The sequence below is a fragment of the Delphinapterus leucas genome, chromosome 11 (assembly GCF_059928025.1).
Source record: "Delphinapterus leucas isolate spDelLeu-1000000601 "Yukka" chromosome 11, BTC_Dleu_Yukka2, whole genome shotgun sequence".
In the NCBI taxonomy this organism is placed as follows: domain Eukaryota; kingdom Metazoa; phylum Chordata; class Mammalia; order Artiodactyla; family Monodontidae; genus Delphinapterus; species Delphinapterus leucas.
The window spans coordinates 9705202-9732533 of NC_143139.1; the positions used below are offsets into that span (position 1 = coordinate 9705202).

Sequence of the window (27332 nt, forward strand, 5' to 3'; positions counted from 1 at the left end):
GATTTGCATTTCCCTAATTAGTGATATTGAGCATCTTTTCAGGTGCCCGCTGGTCATCTGTATATCTTCTTGGGAAAAATGTCTGTTCAGGTTCTCTGCCCAATTTTCAGTCTAATCGCTTATTTTTAAAATTTTGAGTCGTATGAGTTCTTTGAATGTTTTGGATATTAACCCCGTATTGGATGTATCATTTGCAAATATTATTTTCCCATTCAGTAGGCTGCCTTTGCATTTTGTTGATGGTGCCCTTTGCTGTGCAAAAGCTTTTTAGTTTGATGTAGTCCCACTTGTTTATTTTTGCTTTTGTTGCCCTTGCCTGAGGAGACAGATCTAAAAGGATATTGCTAAGAGTGACGTCAAAGAGTTTACTGCCTGTGTTTTCTTCTAGGAGTTTTATGGTTTCAGGTCTTAAGTTTAAGTCTTTAATCCATTTTGTGTTGATTTTCATGTACAGTGTAAGATGAGGATCCAATTTCATTCCTTTGCATGTGGATATCCAGTTTTTCCAACACCACTTATTGAAGAGACAGCCCTTTTCCCATTGTATCTTCTTGGCACCTTTGTTGAAAATTAGTTATTTGTATCATTAAACTTCTTTGAAAGTATGTTCACTAGCTATATAATATTCTACCTTATAAATGTACTATGAATTATTTAACTAATTATATTCAGAGACCTAGACTGATTCCACTGATCAATGTGCTGCAATGAACATGCTCTGCATTAATTTTTATGTGCAATTCTATGTCCTTAGAATGGAATCCTAGATGTAGAATCATTGGATGGGACAAATGGTAAGGTTATCTAAAGCAGTGGTTAATCAGTTTTTAGTCTCAGGACACCTTTGTTCTCTGAACTATTGTTGAAGGCCTACAGAGATTTTGTTTATATTGGTTATATCAATATTTACTATATTAGAAATTAGAAATGAGAAATTTAAAAAATATTTATTACTTCATTTAAAAATAACAATAATAAACCCATTCTTTTCGGACAAATGGGTGAATCAGTGAGAGGTACAACTCAAGCATTCAACTTTCCTGCAGGGGACTAAAGAAATTCTCATTTCTAGTGACCCTGTTCACAAAGATGGAAGATGGAGGTGCAGAGGTGTGAGGACGAAGCAGCCTTCCTGGAGGCAGAGGTGGGAAAGGTGGGGAGTCTGAGGGAGAGTCAGCCTGTCTCCCCATGGGACACATGGAAAATTTTCAAGACTCCAGCCCACTGGGTGAAACTTCAAAGGCTTAAGCCACAATCTTCCCTCTCAAACTTGTAAAATGCCTTATAAAATATCTCCTTTATAGAGTTTTAAATACCTGCTTTATAGGGTTCTTTTTACAAACATGAAGCCACTTATTCTCAAAACCCAACGATGAGACAGACTCCACAGAAAGGAATTCTCCGCCTTTTCACGAGGAAACTGAAGCCCTGGGAGGTTGCGTGACTCGTCTCAGGCCCCTGGGGCATTTTGCGGGGACAATTAGAGTCACCACTTGCCCAGCGGTAGTGCCCATCTGTCCATCCGGATTGCTCGCCCAGCGGTAGTGCCCAATGACTCCACAGAGTGAAATTGTTGGTTCATCAGTCTATCTTCTAAATCTGCCGCTTCAAAAAGTGATTAAAAGGTACAAAAAGTCCAAGTTATTCCCTAGGCTACCAGGCAGGTGCCAAGTTTTGTTCTGGGGTGGTCGGACCCCTCTCACCTTTTTATTTTCCACTGAGAGATTGAATGTACAAACAGACAATGCCAAACCATATATGACAGTAGAACTCTGACTCACAGCTCCTGCCGCAACCAGCTGGGGAAGTCAGACCACTCGGCTTCCAACTCAGGAGCCCCTTTCCAGCCAGGATCAACCTGAGAAAGCCAAATATGACCCCCCAAACCACAGAGGACGCCCCGATTCTTGGTAGCCCGCCTCCACCTTCCCCATGCCAACGACCCCCGACCCAGGCACACCCCAATCCTTCCCTTTTTTTCATTATGAAGCTTCCTCACTCCCTTCTCGGGGCTGAGTCTCTGCCCGATGCAAGTGACGGTGGCTGGCGCCCTCACTGCAGCAAGCTCCGAATAAACAGCCTCTGTGCTCATTTGACTCCTCCGCGTTTGTTTCCACACCACTGCATGAATAATGAAGGATGTTACAAAGCCCCATTATGAAAAAAGCATCAGTTATTGAACATTTGTAAAGTGCTTGAAAATCATTTTGGTGTGCCTTGGAAACCCCTTGTGAAGTCCTGCTATCCCCATTTTAGAGCTGAGAAAATTGAGAAGGAACCAGGAGATTAAGCCATTTATTTGCCCGATCTGCCCGGAGCTGGGATGAGAACAGAAACCCCCATGTTGTCTGAGGTCTGTTGTTTACCCACGGAGCTCTGGCCTTCACTTTGGAATCATTACCATTTTAAAGCATTTTACTCTGGGTTGAGTGAATATTAAGAAGTAGATCACATTTCAGCCTGGCAGGCGCTAAAGTATTGTTTTTAGTTTGTTTTTCTAAGTTTTAGTAGACGCCATATGGGCTCCATTAACTTTACTATGTAGCACAATTTTGAAGATCGTTTCTTTTCCAAAATATTATTCACCGTCATTTAGCATTTTAAAGTTCAGCACACACATCAACCCTTGATACTTGTTTTTCTCAAAACTGTGGCCTTTTTCTCTCCCCGGCAAGAGAGGAGAGAGGGAGGTCATAAATCCAGCCAGGAGTATGTTGTGTTACTGTGGCTGGGTGGGGTGACATGGTGGGGACAGTGTAACCTGCCCACGCTGGACAAAGTCCTCCTAAGGCAAGGGCTTTCCTTTTTTTTTAAAGAGAGCAGATTTTGGTCTCCACCCTGCTTCAAGTCTGAAGATTGCTGGTGATGCTGACTGAAGGGGATGAGAAGAAAGCCAAGATGCACAGAAACTGACTTGAGTTACAAGAAGCCCTGTCTGGAAGGCAGAGACAGGAGGGACTGGATGATTCTCTGTAGCTCCTTGCTGGCTGCAAAAATGCAGCTGCCCCTATTGCTCTCCATCCCAGGGCATTCAAAAAGCAGGCTGTGTGGCAGCAGCGTTTGGCCTGTGTGCCACTGAACCTGGTCCGCCCAGCGAGGAACCCCTAGTGATTTGTTAGGGACACTGGCTGAGGGTGCACCTACGCACCCTCACTCCCTCTTCCTCACTTCTAACCTTATATGCTGGCTCCAAATTCTATTTCTTTTACATTATCCTTTCAGATTTCTTCAGTTTGGGTTTTTTTCTTTTTCCAGGTTATTATGTATAAACATGCATAAAGGGACCTCCCTGGTGGTCCAGTGGTTAAGACTCTGCGCTTCCACTGCAGGGGGCAGGGGTTCGATCTCTGGTCGGGGAACTGAGATCCCACATGCTGCGAGGTGCGGCCAAAAATAATAAATAAACAAACAAACAAACATGCATAAAAGGTCTGCACATGTGTGTGATGTGTTGTGATGTCTGGTAAGGGTTTTCTTTTTCCTCTGATGATGGGAGTGAGCTTTCAGTGATGTGAGAACAGGCCAAGTCTCTGAGGAGACAGGCAGCTTACCAGAGGCTGCCCATTCTGTGTTTCTCCCCATTTATCACTGGAGCCAAGGCTCCGAAGGCAGAGGGGAGGCTGGAGGGGAATGCAGGTCTCAGAGCCTGAGGGGCTGAGGGTGGTGTTGGAAAGAGAGGGGAGAGGAAGAACCGGAGGGATGACAGGCAGCATGGGCTGCACCCACACGAGGGCCCACCACTCCTAGCTTTTATAATTCTTGCCTGGCTCGTTCAGGCTTCCTTTCATCCCATGAAACAAAGGCCCCAAACCTTAGAGTTTAGAAGTCTAGAAAATGTTCCAACTAACACGTTTACTGATAACCTATTCAATGCAGGGCCAGCAGGAGTTGTCACAGACACAAAGCAAGGATGGAGAGGCAGAGTTCGAGGCTGGGCCAGACCTTCCGTGCTCTGAGCTGTATCTTTCATATCCTTCCTGCACTGTAATTAGGACTAGTTGAGAAAAAAATTAGGCATGAGTGCCAGCCACAGGTGGCAAACAATAAATGATGCTAGGGCTTCCCTGGTGGCGCAGCGGTTGAGAGTCCGCCTGCCGATGCAGGGGACATGGGTTCGTGCCCCGGTCCGGGAAGATCCCACATGCCGCGGAGCGGCTGGGCCCGTGAGCCATGGCCACTGAGCCTGCGCGTCCGGAGCCTGTGCTCCGCAACGGCAGAGGCTACAACAGTGAGAGGCCCACGTACTGCAAAAAAAAAAAATAATAATAATAATAAAATAAAGGATGCTAGCAGATAAAAAGAAGTATAAGACGGAGTGCGGATCTTCCAGGCACTTTCAATATTTCTGGGAAGACAAATTGTCCATATGAAAAGGTGAACACAAATATAGTGTTACAAAGTCATGCTGTTGGCCCTTGATAAAGACAGTATTTGCATATAGTCACTGAAACAGAATTTAGCCTTTAATCAGTCCTATGTGTCCTCATTTTCAAATATTTAAATGTAAATGGATGTCTCTCATGGAGAACAGATGAAAAACAAATGTTTACTAAAGATATTATAAATTACGTAATATACAACGAGATTGAAACTCAAAATTAAACACCTCCCACCCCATGTCTGGGTGTGTATGTTATTAGATGCGTTATTTCCATAGAGACACAGCCCTGCTCACAGTAGGATGGCTTGGTGGAAAGAATATTGAATCAGAAGGTTTCAGTTTTGACTCTTTTGCTAACCAACATCATAATTTTGGGACAGATATCTTAGATTCTGGGCCTTATTTTGGCAATAAAAGTGCTCTAAAAGTTGCCTTAACATTAACCAAAAATGCAGTCACTATGGAAAACAGTATGGAGGTTGCTTAAAAAGCTAAAAATAGAGCTGCCATATGATCTAACAATCCCACCCCTGGGCATATATCTGGAGAAAACTATAATTCAAAAATATACATACACCCTTACGTTCAGAGCAGCATTAATCACAATAGCCACGACATGGAAGCATCCTAAATGTCCATCAACAGATGAATGGATAAAGAAGATGTGGTACATGTACATATACTACTCAGCCATAAAAAAGAATGAAATGATGCCATTTCCAGCAACATGGATGGACCTGGAGATTATCATACTGAGGTAAGTCAGAGAGAGAAAGACAAATACCGTATGATATCGCTTATATGTGAAATCTAAAATAGGACACAAATGAACTTATCTATGAGACAGAAAGACTCATAGACACAGAGAACAGACTCGTGGTTTCCACAACATTGTAAATCAACTATACTTGAATAAAATAATTTTTAAAAATTAACCGAAAATATAAGAGCACCAACAAAAACCCGTTCTGTCAGCCCATCTTCCCATAGGCTAAGTAAACTGTACTACTTCTAAGAAGAGAAATAAAAAAAATCAAATTGCTTATCTACTGATTCCTCAGCACATGGTCTTCATTAAAATAGGAGTATACACTTCATCATTGTGCACCTGGATTATATTCCATTTTCCTAAAAAAATGTATATAAGTGGGGTCTTGCCTGGATTTTCTCTTCATGATATAGAAGCTGTTACATATCCAGCTGATCACATTACTGCCTGTTGCTGAAAGGCATGAACTTCAACAAACAGGTTTTAAAATTCACTTGTGATCATTTATCGAGTGTACTATGGCCAGGCACACACTGAGTATGGGAGAATCAGAGGAGCATTGCTCTCAAACACAGCGGTGTAATATATAAACTGACACATGCAAAGAGACCATGGAAATGTCCTGCTGATGGTATAAATCAAGAGCCGTGCCAGAAGTCCAGGAGGAAGAATACCTCTCCTGGGAGACCCTGGGAAGACTGCAGTGGAGGTGATGTTTGAGCTGAGTCTTGAAAGATGAGTGGAAGCTTGCCAGGTGAAGGAGGGCAATTTACAAGCAGAGGGAATAGGATGGCTCATGAAAGTGCCTGGCACGTTTGAGAAAGAGTGCAAAGGTGTGTTTAGCTGCAGCCCAGGTTTTGTGGGAGGGAAGGAAGCTGGGAGGACAGTTAGGTCAGGGCTAGAACACGGGAACCTTGTTAGCCTACACTCGGGGTGATCACCCCTGCAGGTAATGGGGGGCACAGAGGTGTACTGCATGAGGTATTGTGTGTGTTGTGCTTTTAAGGGGAGTGGAGGTCACACGGAGTGAATGTGTAACTTGGGAGTAGAGTAAGCAGAAACGGGTTAGGGAGACCAAAAGGGAGGTGGCAGTGGGAAGGGTTAACTTTGAGAAGCAGGGACTTCCCTGGTGGTCCAGTGGTAAAGAATCCACCTTCCAATACAGGGGATGCGGGTTTGATCCCTGGTCAGGGAACTAAGACCCCACATGCCACAGGCTAACAAAGCCTGCATGCCACAACTACTGAGCTCGTGAGCCTCAACTAGAGAGCCCGCATGCCGCAAACTACAGAGCCTACAGGCCCTGGAGCCCACGCATCACAACTAGAGAGAGAAAACCCGCATGCCACAACTAGAGAGAAGCCCATGCACCACAATGAAGAGCCCGCATGCCTCAACGAAGACCCTGCACGCCACAAGACCCGACGTAGCCAAAAAATAATAATAATAAATAAAACTTTGAGAAGCATTATTGAAAGAGAATAGATAACACGTGGTGAACCCTGGCTGTGGAGGTGGAAGGAAAGGGTAAAGCAGAATATGACTTTGAAGTTGCTCAGTACAGGGGAGACTGGGTGGCTGGTGACACTATTAATCCAGGTGCAAGAACATGATGGGTTCTGTACTCGGGTGTGCCCCAACTAAAGGATGACCATTCACTTTGGCACAGGTGGCCAGTGACCGAACAAGAAGGCAGGATGACAGTGGCTGAGGAGCCTGCCCCAGAATGAGACCTCTGATCTCTTCATTTCCATGCCTCTGGCTCATGGTATCCATCAATCGGTTCAATACCATTTGAAAGCTGTTATCTAGAAGATATCTGATCTACTGAAAACCTCTTTTTTGGGTTACTTCTTATCTGTCCTGTTATAAGAGTGTAAGTGTGGGAAGTCTGGAGCCAGATCATTCAGGCAAGTGACCTCCAGCAAGTCAGTGAAAGCTTTCTGTGCCTCAGTTTCCTCATCTGCGAAATAAGGATAAAAATTCTTCATGAGGTTGTTACAGGAATGAAATGAGTTAGTCTATGTAAAAGGGTGTCTGGCACACAGTGTAAGTACCTTGTGAGTGTTTGCTAGCATTATTAATAAGTAATGGAATACTTGACTAAAAGTGGTACAAATATTAGAGATTTATTATCAAAGAACAAGATTGGAAGTGGGCAGTTCCAGGTTGGTGCGAGGACCAGATCCTTTGCATATCCCACTCTGCCATCTTCGGCTTGTTAGTGATTTCTCCCCTCATGGTGGCAGAAAGGCTGCAGTAGTCCCAAATATCAAGTCCTCACGTGACCGGCATTTCAAGCAGGAAATGTCTTTCTTCCTTGTGTAGCCCTCACTTATCAAGGAGGAGAATCTTTCCTAGAAGCCCCAGTTGGTTTCCTTTCAGCTAGAACTGGGTCACAGGCCCATCCCTAACTGCAAGAGGAGCTGGGAAAGAATCTGGCACTTCCAATCTATAAACAAATGAAGCAAAAGTGGAGCTGGGCTGGCTGTTGCATGGAGAATCCGCAGTGTCCGTCACAGTCTGGGAGCCAAAGATTTCAAGACTGCCTCACTCAGGCCAGGGATAATTGAGAAACAAGGACATCGCACTATTCTTCCAGCGTAAATGAGCCACAGACGTCATCCTTCGGGGGTCATTAGCTTTTTTAGGGATAGCTTTTAACTCAGGTGAGTAACTTGTTGGTGAAATACAGAGAGAGGATATTTTTGAGCCCAGGGACCTTCCTAGTCTTCTCACCTGTTCTAGGCTGTCACCTTCCCTTCCCACAAACCAAAGGAGGAAGTTCATAATTCAGTTCACCTTGTCTAGAAGGTTGGCTAGGCCAATCACTCTTAAAGGTACTTAAAAGGAAGTGGATGCAGGCTTCACCCCCTTTTACTGCCCCATGCAGCATCTCACCCATGGTGATGGGGTAATAAGCAGAGAGCTGTGTGAGAAGAGCTACTCTTTCCCCTTGAGAAGGACGCCACAAATCAGCAGTTCCCCTACAATCCACATCCCCACAGTCATGGCCAGAGTTTGGGCCCATAGCATCTCTCATCTGGGCTCCCAATCAAATTTGTCCATCGCAAGAAAGATTGCAGACAGCAAGGTGGATGGAGAGCTCCAGAAGAACGCCTTTATAAACATCCACAGAAAGCCCTATTTCCAATATCCAATTCTGTTAACAAAGGGAGGAGAAATTTTAAAATTCCAAGGTACTTAGTTACTAATCTGATTCTGGCCTACATGTGGATATTCAATAAATACTTGTTAAATTAAACTGAGTCAAGGTTTTATTTATTCAACCTACTTAAAGCTTATGTAAACCCCTTGGAGATTTGTGTCAAGCTGTTAAGTTGGAAAACATATGAAAAGTAGTATTTTCAATAGACCAGCTTTCCTCTTAATGAGCTTTATGAGCTTAGGGTAAACCAGGGGGGAGGGGGAGGGGTTCCAGGCGAGGGGACGGGAAGGAGGAAAAAGGAGAAAAGCCTGTTTCTGTCTCCTCTACATTTGCCTTCGTTGCTCTACTTATTAACCAGTTACTGCCCTCTAGCGTTCACTGTATAAAGTCTCACCTGAATCCCATTTTTGTCTTTAAAAACCCTGATGACACCAGGGACCAAACCTCTTGATTTGCAAATAAGCAAATTGAAGTCCAGAGAGATGAGATGGCGAACTGACCCAGGCGGTCTCCTGGATTCCCAGTTACCCCACTGTAACTTGTCCGGCAAACCCCCGTTACTCAAAACATTTCTCAGACACTGTAATAACTAATCAATAAAAATTACAGGATGCTAATCACTTAATAATACAGGCAGACCTCGGAGATATTGCGGGTTCAGTTCCAGACCACTGCAGTAAAGTGAATACGACAAGAAAGCGAGTCTCACGAAGATTTTTGTTTCCCAGTACATATAAAAGTCATGTTTACACTGTACTGTAGTATTAAGTGCAATAGCATTGCCTAAAAAAAGTATATACCTTAATTTTAAAATATTGCTAAAAAAGGCTAACCATCGTCTGCGTCTTCAGCAATTCCTAGTGGTAACATCAAAGATCATTGATTACAGATCCCCGGAACAAATATAATAATGAAAAAGTTTGAAATACTGCAAGAATTACCAAAATGTGACACAGAGACATGAAGTGAGAAAATGCTGTAGAAAAATGGCACCAATAGACCTGCTTGAGGCAGGGCTGCCATAAACCTTAAATCTGTGAAAAATGCAGTATCTGTGAAGCATGATAAAGTGAAGGACAATAAAATGAGGTACGCCTGTAATTTTAAGTGCTATCTATTATTTCCAATGTTATTCCAAATAAAGCCAAAATTGACTATTGGTCAAGTTTAGATAAGGACTTATAAATAATACTGTTACATTCTAAATTTACTTAAGTTTGGAAAATGCCTATATTACTTTTTCTTTTGTTTTTTTGAAAAAATAGTTAACTAGAGCAGACCCTAAGTAGATGTGGCCATTTATCAGAACTTATCATCACCTAAATGCAGGCTAATATTCTGCTAGAATTCTCCCAAAGGAACCTCTTTTGCTCATTGATGGGATAAGGGGGGGGTTGCCATTTTAACTTAGAACACATATTTTCATCATTTAATCATTTTGCTGGTGGGAATAAATTTAAAGTTATCCAGCTGGACGTGTCACTTGCAAAGAACATTAACTGAGTACCAAAAGATTTATTCAGATATTTAATTGGAAGGAAATACATCTGGAATAAGTTTTATTGGAATTCATATAAAAAGGAAAGTAAATCCATTAGAATTAATACCATAAACAGTCGACTTTATCTGGAACCAGAAATATTAATGAATTGGAGCCTAGGAGTCCTAACCCTTTTTCCTTGTAAAAAGCCAGTCGTTTTCCAATTGATGTGGCAATTCTTCTTTATTGCTTTAGGTAGAGCTTTGTTTTCAGCTAATATTTTAGAGACAGATCCTTCAAATCACCCAGGTTGTTTCTTTCCCCCGCTTCTTTTCACAGAACAAGCAAAAAGAGAGCGGCATCTCTTTTAGGAGGCATCTCTGCCTGTCTTCCAAATACTTGAAAAATCCCGCGAAGGTGAGCAAATCAGCAGAACCTCGCTGCATAGGGGCTATTAGTAACTACATGAATAAAGAGACATCTAGGGACCTCCCTGGCATCCCAGTGGTTAAGGCTCCCCACTTCCACTGTAGGGAGCACGGGTTCGATCCCTGGTCCTGGTCGGGGAACTAAGATCCCACATCCCACAGCCAAAAAAAAAAAAAAAAAAGAGGCATCTAATGTCCTCCTTAGATGTCAACATAGATGCCATTGATCAAATAATCAAGCCTCGAGTAACGTTTCCTGCGGAGGGATTCTAAGAGCGTTCTGCCCAAGAGACCCAGGCCTATGGCGAGGAACAGGACCCCAAAGAGCACGGTCCCGACCAGGAGCCACTGTTCAAATGCGAGGCCCTGCTGCCTTTCTGGAGCACCGCTCAGGGAGGGCCCACCAGAGCTGGCCTTCCCATCTTCCTGGGAAGCTGTTGTGTTTGTAGTGGGAGAATTCACATTTGACAAAGGAAACAGAGCAGGGTCCCGGGCAGCCTCTGTGTTCCAAGTCAAGCTGGAAACGTCTCTAAAGGGCGCCGTGTCTGGTGGGCCTTTCGAGTGTGTCGATGCCCTAAAGATGGAAGTCGGAACCTCAGTTGTGGTCGTGTTAGTGACCGCGGCTACAGGTGGGGCAGAGGTGGCCCCTTGAGGCTGAGGAGTCACAGAAGGTATCCCTGCAGCGTTGGCGGCAGGGAGCGATGCAGGCTTTGGAGAGGCCAGGATGGCGGGCAGAGCGGTAACTGCCACTGGACTGGGGAACACTGTCACATTTTCAGGCAGCAGATGAGCTACTGTTTGTTCTGAGGAAGACGGTGACTTCTGAGAGTGGTCATTTTCTTTATCAACAGTCCACCGTGGACTCGCCAGATCAATCTTGAGTAGTTTCTCCAAGTGATCTGAGGATCCAAACTTCTGAGAAAATGAATCTCTCCATAAGACCGTGGACTCTGAATCACCTGTGGGAGGAGGGGGCGTGGGAGTGATGGTGTGTGAAGACCTGTTGCCGAACAGAGACTCTTCCTGGGCTACCTCCTGGCTTGGCAAATCAGTTCCCGCCAAAGATGGAAAATCTGAAGACGGAAAGAAAATTTAAAAAAGACTTCCATATTTCCATGCAAAGGGAGGTTAACAAGTACAAACGTTATCAGCTTGTTCAATAAGACCTCAACTGTTGATTCTTGACATTTCATGGTGCAAAATGGAAAAATACGAATTGCTAAATCAGATCCTGATGACCCTGCCTCTCCCCCAGATGCTGTGGTCTATTTCTAGAGTGTTGGCCCAGAGGAGAAGAGAAATGTGCGGAGGAGCATCAGGCAAATGAAGGAAGAGGTGGGAGGGGACCAGCAGAGATGCTAAGAGGAGCTCAGCATGGGCAGCAAGAGGTTTAGGAAGATGGGGACCCTTCAGGGGCCAAAGCCAGGGAAGGCAGCTGGGCTGGGATGATGCGGCAGGAAGAGGACTGGCAGAGAAAATGCTGGTGTGAGGCACAAGCTGTGCCAGCTGGGACTGCAGTGACAACTGGGAAGCAAGCAATCCCTAGGGGAGATATCACGGTGGGTGGAGGGGTAGCCCACGGGACAATGAGGAGAGGAGACAAAATCCCAGTGACTTGCCTTCCACAAGGAGGAGGAGGAGGAAGCTGGAGGGTCCCTGAAGCCAAGGCGGCAGCACAAAGCTGATGACGTTTTTCAATGAAAAAAATGGGTTTCAGGGACTTCCCTGGTGGTCCAGCAGTTAAGACTGCGTGCTCCCAATGCAGGGGGCCCAGGGAACTAGATCCTGCACGCCGCAACTAAGAGCCTGCATTTTTATATTTTTAATAGTTATTTATTTATTTGGTTGCATCAGGTCTTCATTGTGGCACGCGGGATCTTCCTTGCGGCATGTGGAATCTTTCGTTGTGGCACGCAGGCTTCTTTCTAGCTGCGTCGCATGGGCTCGAGAGCGCATGGACTCAGTAGCTGTGGCACGCGGGCTCGGTAGTTGTGGCACGTGGGCTCTAGAGCCCCGCAGCATGTGGGATCTTAGTTCCCTGACCGAGGATCGAACACGCATCCCCTGCATTGGAAGGTGGATTCTTTATTTATTTATTTATTTATTTTTTTGCGGTACGCGGGTCTCTCACTGTCGTGGCCTCTCCCGTTGCGGAGCACAGGCTCCAGACACGCAGGCTCAGTGGCCATGGCTCACGGGCCCAGCTGCTCCGCGGCATGTGGGATCCTCCCGGACCGGGGCATGAACTTGTGTCCCCCGCATCGGCAGGCGGACTCTCAACCACTGCGTCACCAGGGAAGCCCATGGAAGGTGGATTCTTAACCACTGGACCACCAGGGAAGTCCCAATAAATAAATATTTAAAAAAAAAAACAAAAAAAAACAACCAGCTTTCAGCACTGTACTCAGGGGAGGAAGGCGATCTGAGAGATTTTCCTTTGACCCTTGAAGATTAAAATTTTAGAGCCAACATCTTAGGTTCTGAGGACCATGGACCAGTATTTGAAATCATTATGGCCACGTGGCTAGCATAAAGAGCAGAAAATCACAGAGTCCCAACTCCTGCTGAGGAGGAACCAGCCTCAGATCCTCCTCCTGTGTGAGAAAGTTTAGAGTTTTGCTCTTTGTCACACATGCCGTTTATCACAGCTCGAACTGAAAAGGCTGGTTAAAGCAATCCGGGACAGAGAAAGACCGCTTGAATTGCTCTGTATCACTCTGCTACTTGGCTAATCATTTCACTTAAATTAGAACGGCAGAAACACAAGGAAGGAAGCAACGGTGATTCTCCCCTCTTCTCTTTTCCGTCTTCTATTTCAACTCCCCTCAGTACCAGTTTCTAAACTAGACCTCACTCTCCACTCTGCTAACAAATAGATCCAGAGGCAACTTCAGATTTGTGACATCTTTGACTATCTAGGACAGGGGTCAGCAAATGATGGCCACTTATCTTCATATGGCTTGCGAGCTAAGAATGGTTTCTACATTCTTAAATGATTGAAAAAAATCCAGAAGGATAATATTTTGTAACACGTGAAAATTATATGAAATTCACATTTCAGTGTCCATAAATAAAGTTTTATTGGCATACAAGCATGCCCATTTGTTTACATATTGTCTATGGCTGCTTCTACGACAAGGACAGAAGTGAGGAGGTCCGACAGATTGCATATGGCCCACTAAGTCTAACAGACTTGCCTGAAAAGCCTAAAATACTTATTATTTGACCCTCGACAGAAAAAGTTTGTGGATACCTGCTCTAGGACACTCTAAAATAGAATTTGGATGCCTGAAATTCCTCCAACAATGCTGAAGAAAAGAGTTTCTGCTGCAGGTGATATCACATTCATAGGCATAGTGTCACCACGAGATAAACAGCACCTGTATTTTTAGGTCGCGTCAGATATTTTTAAAAAGAGCAGGACTCATCATATTTCATTTTAAAGTTTAAAAAGAAGGCTAAATAAATGCTCTGTGATATGTGTGAACTCAAAACTTAAAATAAGGCCATTGACAAGAATGACCAAAACAGCTGTTTTCTTTCTCAAGAATACAAGGTCATAAATAAAGCTAGGGCTAGTCCCATTTCTTGATAAGATTCATCTGTTGGCAAAGATCCTAGAACCACACAGGGATTCTCCACACCTGCTCCATTCACCTCACCCACTGATGTTTGCCTTTGGGGTGTGGTGTTTTCTCTCAGTCACATAGCCATGAGCTATAGAAGGAGCTGGGAAATGTGTCCTCAACCGCTCTTTTGACTTTCATTGTCAAGTGACTTCACTAGATAAAAAAATTTAGGGACTGACTATTAACCTGGCAACCAGCTGAGCAAATAGACTTTCAATTTATCTATTTCTGAATTCCCCTATTCTAGTCCTTGGAGGAATGACAGACCACCAAGCTCCAAAAACAAACAAACATTAAATAATGCCAAGCTGCAATGGTTTTACAGAATGAACAGAGCACACTGTTATCTTTCAAACTTTCAGTCTGTAAATATTAGTCAGTTACAGGAAATAGAGCTCATCTGAAAACAAACCACCAAACTTATATCTACTGAATTTCACCCCGACCAGCAGGCAGATATTTGTTTTTATGGGGCAATCTCAATCCATCAACACGGGCAGATTCATAAATAGAATTACAAACATCATTTGTAAACACCTGTAGATACAGACAGCCTGCGGCACACCAAGTCCGGGGTTGGTGCCACTTTGCCCCTAGATAGCCACCGGCTCTGGGCTGATGGTGCCCCCTGGTGGCTGACACAGGAATTGTTCGATTCTAATTCCACTTCATTCACTACCTTCACACTTGCCCTGAAAAGGTTTAGGCACAAGCCAAGTTCACTTTTCTCCCACTTCCACTGGAGAAAATGGAATCTTTACCACATACTCCCTCTTTATACATGCATTATAAAATCAGTAACATGACAGAAGTATTATGAAAGTTATAAAACAAATTCAACGATAATTTCTATCATGTCCCAGCAACTATTAACATTTATGCACACCTTAAAATTAAATTTTTTTTCATGTAATTTAAAAACTGGTGTTTTTCACCTGAAATTTAGGTGACATTTTATTTCTACATCTCAAACTTATTTTTTAACATCTGCATTGTATTCCCTCAGGTGGATCCATTATACTTTATACCCAACCATTCCATAGCATTTGGACATTTAAGCTGTAGAAACTTTTAAACTAATTTCCTTTAAACTAATTCAAAAAGTGCTGTTTTCACTTTTTAAACTAATTACGTGATAGACAGTTTCACAACAACAGCTTTTTCTTTGGTATAGATTTTTATGGAAGTCGAATGACTAGATTCAATTACCTATAATTTCTTTAATATTCTGCTTTAATTGTGAAATAGCTGATAGACATAGGGAATACACACTGACAGTGGAAGAAAGGACACAATGAAGAAGAGGCAGTGAGAAGGGATCAGAGAGGCAGATGTGATGGTCCAACTTCCACCTGATGGGAGCTCTTGAAGGAGAAAAATAAACATTCCAATTAGTGTCTTGAGCCCTGACCTCACTGGAAACTCAGGCTGCTGGACACCACCCCTGGGTGTCCAACAGGCTCTGCCACGTTCCAGGTGGTGAAAAAAAAAAAGAGGACAGGCTTCCCTGGTGGCGCAGTGGTTGAGAGTCCGCCTGCCGATACAGGGGACACGGGTTTGTGCCCCGGTCCGGGAAGATCCCACATGCCGCGGAGTGGCTGGACCCGTAAGCCATGGCCGCTGAACCTGCGCGTCCGGAGCCTGTGCTCCGTAACGGGAGAGGCCATAACAGTGAGAGGCCTGCGTACCGCAAAAAAAAAAAAAAAAAAAAAAAAAAAAAAAAAAAAAGAGGAGAAGCAAGAAGCCATAACCGCACAACACTGTAGGTCCTGGTGTTTTTAGCCAAGGTTATATATAGGCGTAAAGGAGGCGAACAGTCAGGGGCAACTGCCCTGGCCAGTGTGAAGCCCAGAAGGGGCAGGGAGACAAGATACTTTCCACCCAAGGTAAGATCCTGGCTGCTCTGAGGGGCCTAATTTGTTCTGTGTCGTAGTCTTTTTAAAAAAATTATTCTTTTTAACAACTGTGGTAAAATATACTACATACAATGTACCACTTTAACCCGTTTTTAAGAGTATAGTTCCGTGGCACTGAGTTTGTGCAACCCTCACCATCAACCATGTCCAGAATTTTTCATCAGGCAAAAGTGAAACTTTGTACCTTATCTGCCAATCTTTTTAGACTTGGGCTTCTACCACTATGTAGGAAGAATTTACACAAGCAATCTGTGCTTTACGCTCCTGTTTAAGGGAATGTTTGACACATCAGTTTTTCCTGCTTCATGAACGAAACTCAGACACAGCCTCACTCAGGGGACACAGCCGCACTCAGGGGACAAAGCAGAGTCAGTGTCCGGATGCCCCGGGCAGCATCATTCCCCAGAGAACCCTGACTGCACTCTCCCTCCCAACCGCAAATCCACTTCCCCAGCTCAGTAGACGGTACCGCCACCCATCCAGACGCTCGAGCCCAGGACTAGGACTCAGTTTCACTCTTCGCTCTTCCTCATTCCCCACATCCACACCACCAGCAAGCCCTGTCAATGCTATCGCTGAAATGGCTCGTGTGTTTACTTCCCTCCATCTCTTCCACCGTCTCCCTGGTCCCCAAGGCCACGGCCTTTCACTCAGATCTCGTCCCAGCCTCCTACCCAGTCTTCCCACATGCCCTCTTGCTGCTGCGCCATTGTCCATTCCCAATAGAGCGGTCACAGTGAGCTTTGAGAAATCACCTTTAAAACAGCTCGTTATACATGCCTGCTGAAAACCTTCCAATGGCTTTCCATCTCGCACCGAAAATAAAAACTCCCTACCCCTACAGAGCTTGACGGGATGGCCCCGCTTGCCTTCCTTCTTGCGTATCACCCCTTCCATGGTTCACTATGAGTCAGCTGCTGAGACGGGAGTGTTTGAACAAACACTCCCAAACCATTCTGCCTTAGGATATTAGAATAGGCTGTTTCCTCTGCCTGGAAGGTCTTTCTACAATCTTCTCACATCTGGCTCCTCTGTCTTCAGATCTCAGCTTAGGGGTTACGTCTTCACAGACGCTTCCCCTGAGCGCCTAATCCAGCCGGTCCACTCAGTGACTATCTTTTTTTTTTTTTTTTGGGCTGTGCTGTGTGGCATGCAGGATCTTAGTTCCCCGAACAGGGATCGAATCTGCATCCCCTGCAATGGAAGCGAGGAGTCTTAACCACTGGACCGCCAGGGAAGTCCCTCTGTGATTATCTATTATGCTGTCTTAGCTCAATTATCTGCATAGCTCTTATGACTACTTTTTTAAATGGGAATTTTGTTTTAATTTTCTCTGCTTTGAAAATATATTCTTATATAAAGGCCATGTTTCATTTTATTATGATCACTGTTATTTTTTTATTTAATTTTTTAAATTGAAGTATAGTTGATTTACAATGCTGTGTTCATTTCTGCTGTACAGCAAAGTGATTCAGTTTATATATATACTTTTTTTTGTTAAGGGTAACCACCATTTTAAAAAAATAAATTTATTTAATTTATTTATTTTTGGCTGCGTTGGGTCTTCGTTGCTGTGCATGGGCTTTCTCTAGTTGCGGCGAGGGGGGGGCTACTCTTCACTGTGGTGCGCAGGCTTCTCATTGCGGTGGCTTCTTGTTGCGGAGCACGGGCTCTAGGCGCACAGACTTCAGTAGCTGCAGCACGGAGGCTCAGTAGTTGTGGCTCACGGGATCTAGAGCGCAGGCTCAGCAGTTGTGGCGCAGGGGCTTAGTTGCTCCGCAGCATGTGGGATCCTGCCCGAGCAGGGCTCGAACCCGTGTCCCCTGCATTGGCAGGCGGATTCTTAACCACTGCACCACCAGGGAAGTCCTACATTCTTTCTTTTATATTCTTTTCCATTACGGTTTTTCACAGGATTTTTTTTTTTTTTTGGCTGCAGTGGGTCTTCGTTGCTGCATGCCGACTTCCTCTAGTTGCAGCGAGCGGGGGCTACTCTCCGTTGCGGTGCGCGGGCTCCTCATTGCAGTGGCTTCTCTTGTTGCGGAGCACGGGCTCTAGGCGCGCAGGCTCAGTAGTTGTGGCGCACGGGCTTAGTTGCTCTGCGGCATGTGGGATCTTCCCGGACCAGGGCTCGAATCTGTGTCCCCTATATCGGCAGGCAGATTCTTAACCACGGCGCCACCAGGGAAGCCCTTTCATAGGATACTGAATATAGTTCCCTGTGCTATACACTAGGACCTTGTTGTTTATCCATTCCATATATAAAAGCTTACATCTGCTAACCCCATCTTCCCACATTCCATTCCTCCCCAACCCCCTACCCATGGGCAACCACAAGTCTGTTCTCTATGTCCATGGTGACTATTTTTCTGGATTATTTATTTATTAAGGTTATTGCCTCTCTCTCCTAAAATATTAGTTCCATAAATGAGAACCTTGTTTTTCATGTTTAGTGTCGTATCTTTCTATCCTTAAGGCGTAAAAAGTGCTTGGCACATAGAAGATGCTAAATAAAATTTGTTTCTTATTGAATAAATGCAGGGAATATTATTAATACCTAAGGGTGTAAGGACAAAAACTTTATAAAACTGAAATAAAAGTAAACTTCATACTTGAAAGCATTTCATCCTGAAAAATTAACAAGCCAAAATCTCACCAAGGCATATCCAAATAATTATATTATTGTTACTTGTTTATTTTCTGTATTCTGAGCAAATATGTCATTTCCAAATGCGGAGACTCTATTTCCAATGCCTTGCACAGAATTTGGCATGTAGCTTTTTCTCAAAAACTTTTTTTTTTTTTTTTGCGGTACGCAGGCCTCTCACCATTGTGGCCTCTCCCGTTGCGGAGCACAGGCTCTGGACGCGCAGGCTCAGCGGCCATGGCTCACGGGCCCAGCCGCTCCGCGGCATGTGGGATCTTCCCAGACCGGGGCACGAACCCGTGTCCCCTGCATCGGCAGGCGGACCCTCAACCACTGCGCCACCAGGGAAGCCCCTCAAAAACTTCTTAAATGAGCTTCCTTCCAGGTCTGGATAATAAAATCCAGTGAGTTTGATTTCAGAGAATGTGATTACAAGATAATTGGAATCTAATGACAAATGTACCGGAATTTTATATACTGTATTTACATCGTCTTAACCCTTTCAAAATAGTCCCCCCTGGAGACCTGTAGACTCATTCCAGTGTTGCTAACACAGTTCTAAAGACGTGTTTCAAAATGTTTACATGAAAGATCTGTGTGCCTTTTACCTTAAGAAGGTAAAAACAAAAACAAAACAAAATACTATCATTCATAGCTATTAAATACTTTAACTGGAAAAAAGAAAGATGTTTGGTTGAATCAACTGAATTTTAAATCATGAGATTTTTTCTGATGTGCCTCTATATTTGTGATCCCTTTTGGCAGTTCTTCTTAAACTCTTGCAGAAAACCTTTTACATGAATCATATCCTTACATAATTCCAATCACAAAAGACAAAAAACAATGTTTTTATTACCTCTGATTATCCTGTAACTCATAAGTCCCTTTGCTGGTTTCAGGGGACAGGCTTCCTCACTGGGACAGAAGAACAGGTAGCAGTTGGGTAGTTTAGCTGTTTTTCGAGTGTCGAAGATCATCAAGTTACATGCTTTGTCCCCTGCAATGAAAGGTTTCATAAGCATTATCCTGAAATAGGATCTTCCAGAGAATACGGTGAGCAGGAAAACATTTATTCTAGTGGCCAACACAAAACCCTTTGTTCACTGCCTGCTGGCCGCTGAGTCATTTCCTTTTCCTTAGTTTAGGCACTGAAAGCAATTTTTAAAGACCCTGGGTTTAAAAATCAGAATGAAGGTAATTTTGGCAAAACATGTTCAATAGTACATTTCATTCTTTAGAAAGAAGCCTTCCGTTTGCTAAAATATTTATCAAAACATACATAGAAATACTGAGTCTACAACTCACTACTGAGTCCGACCTTAGGAAATGGATCTAACCCTAATGACTGTAGGTACGTCTTGCATCCTGAAGGCATCTTAGATGCCTACGAAGCCATCAGTCTGGTTTTCTTGGTGTGGGGTGAGGGGAGGGTGGTGGGCAGGGAGGGTCAGTAAATTCAGCCTTATACATATCATGCCTCCTTCCACAATGGAGCTGCACAGCATATGGAATGCCAAGTCTATTTTTTACTTTTATCAGTACCATTCTTCTTTGGGTTCTTCAAATTTCTGCTCTTATCATTTTTGTTTGTCTCCCAATCAGGCAGCGGTCAGGGATCACCCTTGACTCTCCCAGTGGGAAATAAGACTGAGTTCGTTTCTGCAGGGGTTTTATCCTATCATGTCTCCATTAGCCAGGTAACAAGAAAGGTACTCTGGTTACTTTGGCTTTTCCTTTCCCCACGATGTGATAATTCTACAAACCATTTTGGGGGGCACTTAGGTAAAGGGGAGGGTCCATAGGGTCCAAGTTGTACACAAAATTTTGTGTCCTTTGTATTTGTGGGTATTTTTCTAGAGTCTGTGGCTATAGGCAAATTATCAAAGTGCTTTTTTGGAACCCTAAACGGTCAAAAACCAACACTCAGTAAAAGAGGGAAAAGCCTGAGATCCATTAACTGAGACCCACAAGTACCTCTGCTTACAGTAAAGCAGTAACAGTACTTTTGCTTGTAGAATAAAGCCGCAAACCCTCATTTCTTACTAAACACCTATCACGGAACTGAAGAGAAATGCAAGGTTTCCTATGTTGCCAGGATACGCCCACATGGCATTCAGTCCTATTTGCAGGTGATGTTTCTATTCCACATATATGTTGATATCAACATTTAAAGAAAAACTAGAAATTTAAATGAGACCTCTATGACTTCCATAAATTACTTCTCTATGAAGAGTGTCCAAAAGCACACAGCTCAATTTGAGAAGATCATTGAAGTATTTGTTTCCTCATGACAGCAAATACCTGGTGTCATTTCTACCCAAATTCTCTAGTTCTCTGATTCTCTAACACCAACGGGGTGTCTTACAATTCAATTCGATTCTAATACTAACGGCCTGGAGTGAGTGTCAGACCCCACCAGTCTAGGGCTCAGTCCCATCACTGTCCCCACTCAGAGGCCAGTCACAGTATCAGGTCCCCAGGTCCCTCACACATACGGCAAACTTGGCTATCACCCCCCCACCCCAGGTTCCATAACTTGCTAGAATGACACGCAGAACTCAGGAAAATGCGATACTTACCGTTATAGTTTATTACAAAGGATACAAATGAACAGCCCGATGAAGAGGTACATAGGGCGAGGTCTGGAAGGGTCCCAAGTGCAAGAGCCACCGTCCCTGTGGAGTTGGGGTGCCTCCTGGCACATGGATGTGTTTACCAACTTGGAAGCTCCCTGAACCCATTGTTTAGGGGCTTTCATGGCAGTTTTATTACGGAGACATAATTGATTAAGTCATTGGCCACTGGCGACTGAATTCAATCTCCACCCCCTTTCCCCCTACCCGGAGGTGGGTGGAGGAGACTGAAAGTTCCAAGCTTCTAAGCAAAGCTTGGTCCTCTGGCGATCGAGGATCCCACCAAGAGTCACCTTGTGAGCATAAGCTCAGGTATGATTGAATGAGGCTCATTATGAATAACAGAAGAAGCTCCTATGCTCAGAAAATGCCCAGGGTTTTAGGACCTCTGTGCCAGGGAGTGTGTATTTATATTATTACACCACAATCGTTATAGAATGAAATGGAAATAAAGATCTAAGAGAAAACATGTGATTTGGTCAGCCGATAAATCAAGTAAGGATCACGAGTCCAGTGTTCACTAGTTCTTCTAGGGTCCTTGATGACAAGGTCTTTTCCATCTTATTCACTGTTTTATCTCCAGCACGTACCAAGGCATTAGGTGCTCAATAAACTTATGTGGTTTTTTTTTGTTTGTTTATTAGATATATACTTCTGTTTTCAGGTCATAGGTTTGGAGCCTGAAATATGCAAGGGCATGGTTCAAACCTGCGGGGCTCAGTTTCCTTCTGTGTCATGGAATGGGTCATTCTAAACCCCTTCCCATGCCTCTTAGATTCCTAGAAGCTGCAATTAGTGGCCAGTGGCTTCCTGACTCACCTGTGCCACCAGCTCCAGGGAAGGGAGATAAAATGGGAATTTTGTGCTTCTACTTAAAACTCAAATGCTGATTCTCCTATGGGATGACTTTAGAATTTTATTTTTTGTCTCAACTCCCTTTCTGTTTAAACGTTCTTTCTAATATCACACTGTATTCCAATATTCCATGATGATGGAAGCCAAGCATTTAAGTAGGACTTCTGTTTTCAATATCCCAGATGCCTGTTAGAACACAACACCAGTGGTTTTCAACCCTTTTTCTACCCACATATCTGAGTGATATATATACACTTATCAGTAACTTTGGCTCAGCTTAGGGGAGGGGAGAGCACACCATGGAATATTCCCTAGTGATTTTGCCACCCACTTTTCTACACCATTGAGAATCACCAGTACAAACCATTCAGCCTCATCAACCAGCTACTTACATCACAAAACACATGGAATAAAGAGTTGCCAAGGCATTATTACTTACCTGATATGTTTTTTGTTGAGCAGCAAGAATTAACGCAGTCTTCTTGAGTTAATGTGTGTATGGGCTCATTGCCTCTGATTCCCTTGGAAAGGGATGACTGGATGTCAATGACCATATCTTCTAGACTCTTGATGGGGCAGTTCTGACTGGTGGACAGCCTTAGTGTCAGGAAACAAATTATTACACGAGTGTGAGTCAAGCTCCATCCCTCCCAGAAGAACATTTTAAATTTCAGGTTAGTCTTGGTCTCCAAAGGTCAGATAACTCTCCTTCTGGCCTGAGTTTGCTTCAAGAAGATTGGACAGATGACGGAATTTCTCTCTAGAACAAAAATAGACAATCATCAATGAGTTTTGTTTCTTTGAACAAACCTAGAGAAGATACATTTCATTTCCTTCAAGTCAATGTAAACAACTCACAATTCATAGAAGGACAGGAATAAACAAGTATTTTTTATCTGTTTCACTTTGAATAGATTTGAGACAACCTTTCATTAAAAACTTGGCAGAAAGCTAGGAAGCACACACACATACACTCTCCCATCAATGCTTAAAATCTGACAAGTATCTATGAAAGAAGAGGTCGTCTGCTTTTCAGTTTTAGAATCCTTCCTCTTCTTGCCTCTCCTAAGCAGGAGGGGAAAGGACACAAAATCTGTGGTCATTGGTCATTGATGAAACAGTGATCATCGCTTTGGACGTATGTTCTTTCTCAGTAATAACAATTAGCATTTTTAAATGACCTACTGAGTGGTAGGCAATGCACTAAGAAAATTACATACATTGTCCTTCTAGGAATTAGCCCATCAACAGGGGGAATATTCTGGCTCAGTTGAAGGAAACTGTAGGGGCAAGTGTTCTTTCTGACATCCCTAAAAACACAAAAGTCATAATACATATAATGCCAACTCCATTGGTGAGCTGGTTCTTCCAGAAAAAAAAATGTGAAACTGGCAATGCTATACCAGAAAACATCCTCATTTCCAGAATACAAATTGTTCACTAAATGATAGCCTAGATCAGAATTACCGCTTCTTTAATTTTTTTTTTTGGTTATGAACCCTTTGGTACTCTGGTGATGCTTAGGCTCTCTTCTGACATGTTTTAAAATATATAAAAGACATGTTGTTAAATGTATAAAATGAAATATATAGGATTACAAAGGAAGACAGTTATATTGAAATATAATTACTGAAAAGTTTTTTAAATGTGCCTATAAGACTCTGATGAAAGATATCAAAGAAGATCTAAATAAATGGAGAGATATTCTGTGTTCCTCAATAGGACTACTCAATATTGCTAAGATGTCAGTTCTTCCCAACTTGATCTACAGATTTAATGCAATTCCGATCAAAATCTCAGCAAGTTATTTTATAGACCTCAACAAACCAATTTTTTTTTTTTTTTTTTTTTTTTTTGCGGTACGCGGGCCTCTCACTGCTGTGGCCTCTCCCGCCGCGGAGCACAGGCTCTGGACGCGCAGGCTCAGCGGCCATGGCTTACGGGCGCAGCCGCCCCGCGGCACGTGGGATCCTCCCGGACCGGGGCACAAACCCGCGTCCCCTGCATCGGCAGGCGGACTCTCAACAACTGCACCACCAGGGAAGCCCTCAACAAACCAATTTTAAAGTTTACATGGAAATGCAAAAAGGCCCAGAATAGTCAACACAATACTGAAGAAGAACAAAGGTGGAGGACTGACACTACCTGACTTCAATACTTACCAGAAATGACGGCTAATCAAGACAATGTAGTACTGACAAAAGAACAGACAAATAGATCAATGGAACAGAATAAGGAGCCCAGAAATAGACCCACACAAATACAGCCAACTTATCTTTGACAAAGGAGCAATGGCAATTCAATGGAGAAAGGATATTCTTCTCAAATATGGTGCTGGACAACTGGACAACCACATGCAAAAAAAATCTAGACACTGACCTTACATCTTTCACAAAAATTAACTCATAATGGATCATAGACCTAAATGTAAAATGCACAACTATAAAACTCCTATGTAACAGAATAAAGTCTCTGTGACCTTAGGTGAGTTTCTAGATAACAACACCAAAAGCACAATCCATGAAAGAAAAAATTGATAGGTTGGATTCCATTAAAATTAAAAACTTCTGCTCTGTGCAAGACACTGTTAAGAGAATGAAAAACCAAGCCACAGACTGGGAGAAGGTATTTGCAAAACACATATTTGATAAATAACTGGTAGCTAAAATATACAAAGAACTCTTAAAACTTACCAAAAAGAAAACAAACAATCCAATTTAAAGTGAGCAAAAGACCTGAACAAACACCTCACCAAAGAAGCATATGAAAAGGTGCTCAATATCATTGTCATTAGGAAATTGCAAATTAAAACAACAATGAGATGCCACTACACACCTATCAAAATGGCTAAAATCCAAAAAACTGACAATACTAAATCCTGACAAAAACCTGCATACAAATATTTATAGCACTTTATTCATAATTGCCAAAAAACTGGAAGCAACTAAGATGTCCCTCAATAGGTGAAGGGATAAACAAACTGATATATCCACACAATAGAATATTTCTCAGCAGTAAAAAGAAATGAGCTATCAAGCCACAGAAAGAGTAACCTTAATTGCATATCGCTAAGTGAAAGAAGCCGGTGTGAAAGGTATGATTCCAACTCTAGGACATTCTGGAAAAGGCAAAACCACATCGACAGTAAAACGTCAGTGGTTGTCTGGAGGAAAGGGAAGGGCTGAATAGGTGGAGCACAGGGGATTTTTAGGACAGTGAAGCTATTCTATATGATGCTGTAATGATGTATATGCCATTACATTTGTCAAAACCTATAGAGCTGTAGACATAAGAGTGCATCCTAATATAAATAGGTAGACTTTGGTCAGTAAAAAAAAAAAAAAAAAATCAAAACAGTTTTTTAAAAAAACAGTATATGGTAATACAGCACCAGTCTATACCTTCCTTGCTAACTGTTATGTCCAACTTTCTAAAACAGTAAAATGAAAATAACATTTATGGTTCTCTATGCTAAGCACTTTACATATATTATGTCATTTAATCCTTATAAGAATCCTATAAGCTAGATCCCATTACCTCCATTTTCAGTTAAAATAAGAACAACCGTGTGATAAATAACAGATGGTAGGTCTAATCATTGCCATAATTTTGAAGTAGTGTTGAATGTAATGATTTTGAGATATATACAGTAAGTAACATGACATGGAAATATCTATGATTTCTACCGGTGGCAAATCAGAGCTACCCTACCACTAATACCACTGCAGCTTTTGCCTACATGCCTCTTAAAGGAAATACTACACTACATTTAGAGGTTAGCAAAATAAACTTTTCCACCCAAGTTCAGACTTTCTGAATACTGTCCATGGACTCCCCAGGTTAAGAATCCTGGCACAAGTAGTTGCTTCTTATGCTGCCACACTTTACAAGTCACTGGAGAAAACAAATCAGGAACAAAAAAAGAAAAACCAGGCCAACACTTCACTTTGAATGGATTCTAAGAATCTCTCCTCAACCTGCTGCAAAGAAACCTGAACTGTGCCAGGGGATGTAGGGGAGGAGCTGTGCTTTCAGTACCAGCATCTTTATTGCCCCTGGATCACAAGCAATACTAAAGAGCTTATCTCATTAATGATACCAAACAATTATTAGGTAAATTAGTTCTTCTAATACATTATTATTTAGGCCTTAAAGGTCCAAAGATGAATAGATTTTTAAAACATGGCAAATACATAAAATGGAATATTATTCAGCTACAAAAAGGAATGAAATTCTCATACATGCTACAATCTTGAAATCATTATGCTAAGTGATATAAACTGGATACAAGAAAACAAATATCGTATGATTGCACTTATATAAAGTATCTAGAATAGGCAAATTCACAGAGATAAAAAGTAGAATTGAAGTTACTAGAGGTTGGTGGAGGAGGGAATGGGGAGTTACTGTTTAATGGGTACAGAGTTTTCCTATCTGGGATGCCAAAAATGTCCTGAAAATGGACAGTAGTGATGGTTACCCAATAATGTGAACGCACATAATGCCACTAAATTGTACACTTAAAATAATCAAAATAATACATTTTGTTACAGTATGTCTATTTTACCACAATAAAGAGATCAAAACAAGCTTACAATTAAAAAAAAAAAGGTTCAAAGTGAAGTTGAATCCTGTTGAAATAGAGTGGGAAAAGGATACAGGTGGGAAGGAGACGATGCACCTGTGCTTTCATGCCTGCTGACTAGAGTTACCGGATCGTACCGGCAATCAACCAAATATTGGAAATCATTTTTCTCACAGCATAATCTAACTTAATTTATCGAGGTGTTTATAACTGTGTATAAACACACACTCTACAGAGTATTAGACAATTAGCGGGTTCGATAAATACAGGATACAAATCATACAAAAAAAAAGAAAAGGGAAATCTGCCCTTTGAGGAAAGGTGCGTGGCTCACTAAACCATTCTTCTAACCCTGCTGCTGGCTTGCCTAAAGACCCTCTCCGGGATACGGGGGCCACCAGCATCCGGCTCAGCCAGTTCTCCGAGCTCCCGGAGGGGCGGAGGACGCTCGCCCCGGGAAAGGGCGGCGGGCGCCGCTGCCCCCGCAGGTGGCGATACTGCCCGCGGGGGCTGGAGGGGAGGATGGAGAGCCTTTACCTGGATACCGGAGGACCGGGCCCTGCTGCCCTCCCGGTGCAGGGCAGCCCAGCGCGCTCGGGGTAGCAGCGGCGGATCCGCGAGGGGCTCGGTGAGGACGCCCAGCAGGCTCCGCAGCTCCCGCCCAGCCCTGGGTTTGCGATTCACGAGTTCCTGCTTCCGTTGCGGCGGCCGAAAGTTTGCCAGAGGTGGAAGGGCATGTTCCCGCCCTGCAACGCGGAGCTGCTTCCCAGCAACCTGGAGCAGGCCCCCTGGGCACCGGGGAGAGCCGGGAGCCCCTCCCCGGGTCCCCAGGCTCCCCAC

The 27332-nt window shown here is 43.3% G+C and overlaps 1 protein-coding gene across 1 annotated transcript; it reads right to left on the reverse strand.

Moving 5' to 3' along the window:
- Positions 1-3976: 3976 nt before the first annotated feature.
- On the reverse strand, positions 3977-27332 carry MANSC1 (MANSC domain containing 1). Its single transcript, XM_022577613.3, has 4 exons — positions 27030-27332; positions 22347-22667; positions 19276-19416; positions 3977-11300 (listed from the first exon to the last, which is right to left on the reverse strand). Exons 2-4 carry the CDS (start codon positions 22567-22569, stop codon positions 10429-10431), a joined length of 1236 nt encoding a protein of 411 aa, XP_022433321.1. The 5' UTR covers positions 22570-22667; positions 27030-27332; the 3' UTR covers positions 3977-10428.

Bases quoted from the DNA above. Each gene is read 5' to 3' on its own strand.
- MANSC1 (XM_022577613.3), bottom strand. From the start codon at position 22,569: ATGTTCTTCTGGGAGGGATGGAGCTTGACTCACACTCGTGTAATAATT. The intron at 19,417-22,346 runs GTAAGTAATAAT...CTTTCATTGCAG, and splicing joins CTCAACAAAAAACATATCAG to GGGACAAAGCATGTAACTTG. The intron at 11,301-19,275 runs GTAATAAAAACA...TTCCGTCTTCAG, and splicing joins GAGTTACAGGATAATCAGAG to ATTTTCCATCTTTGGCGGGA.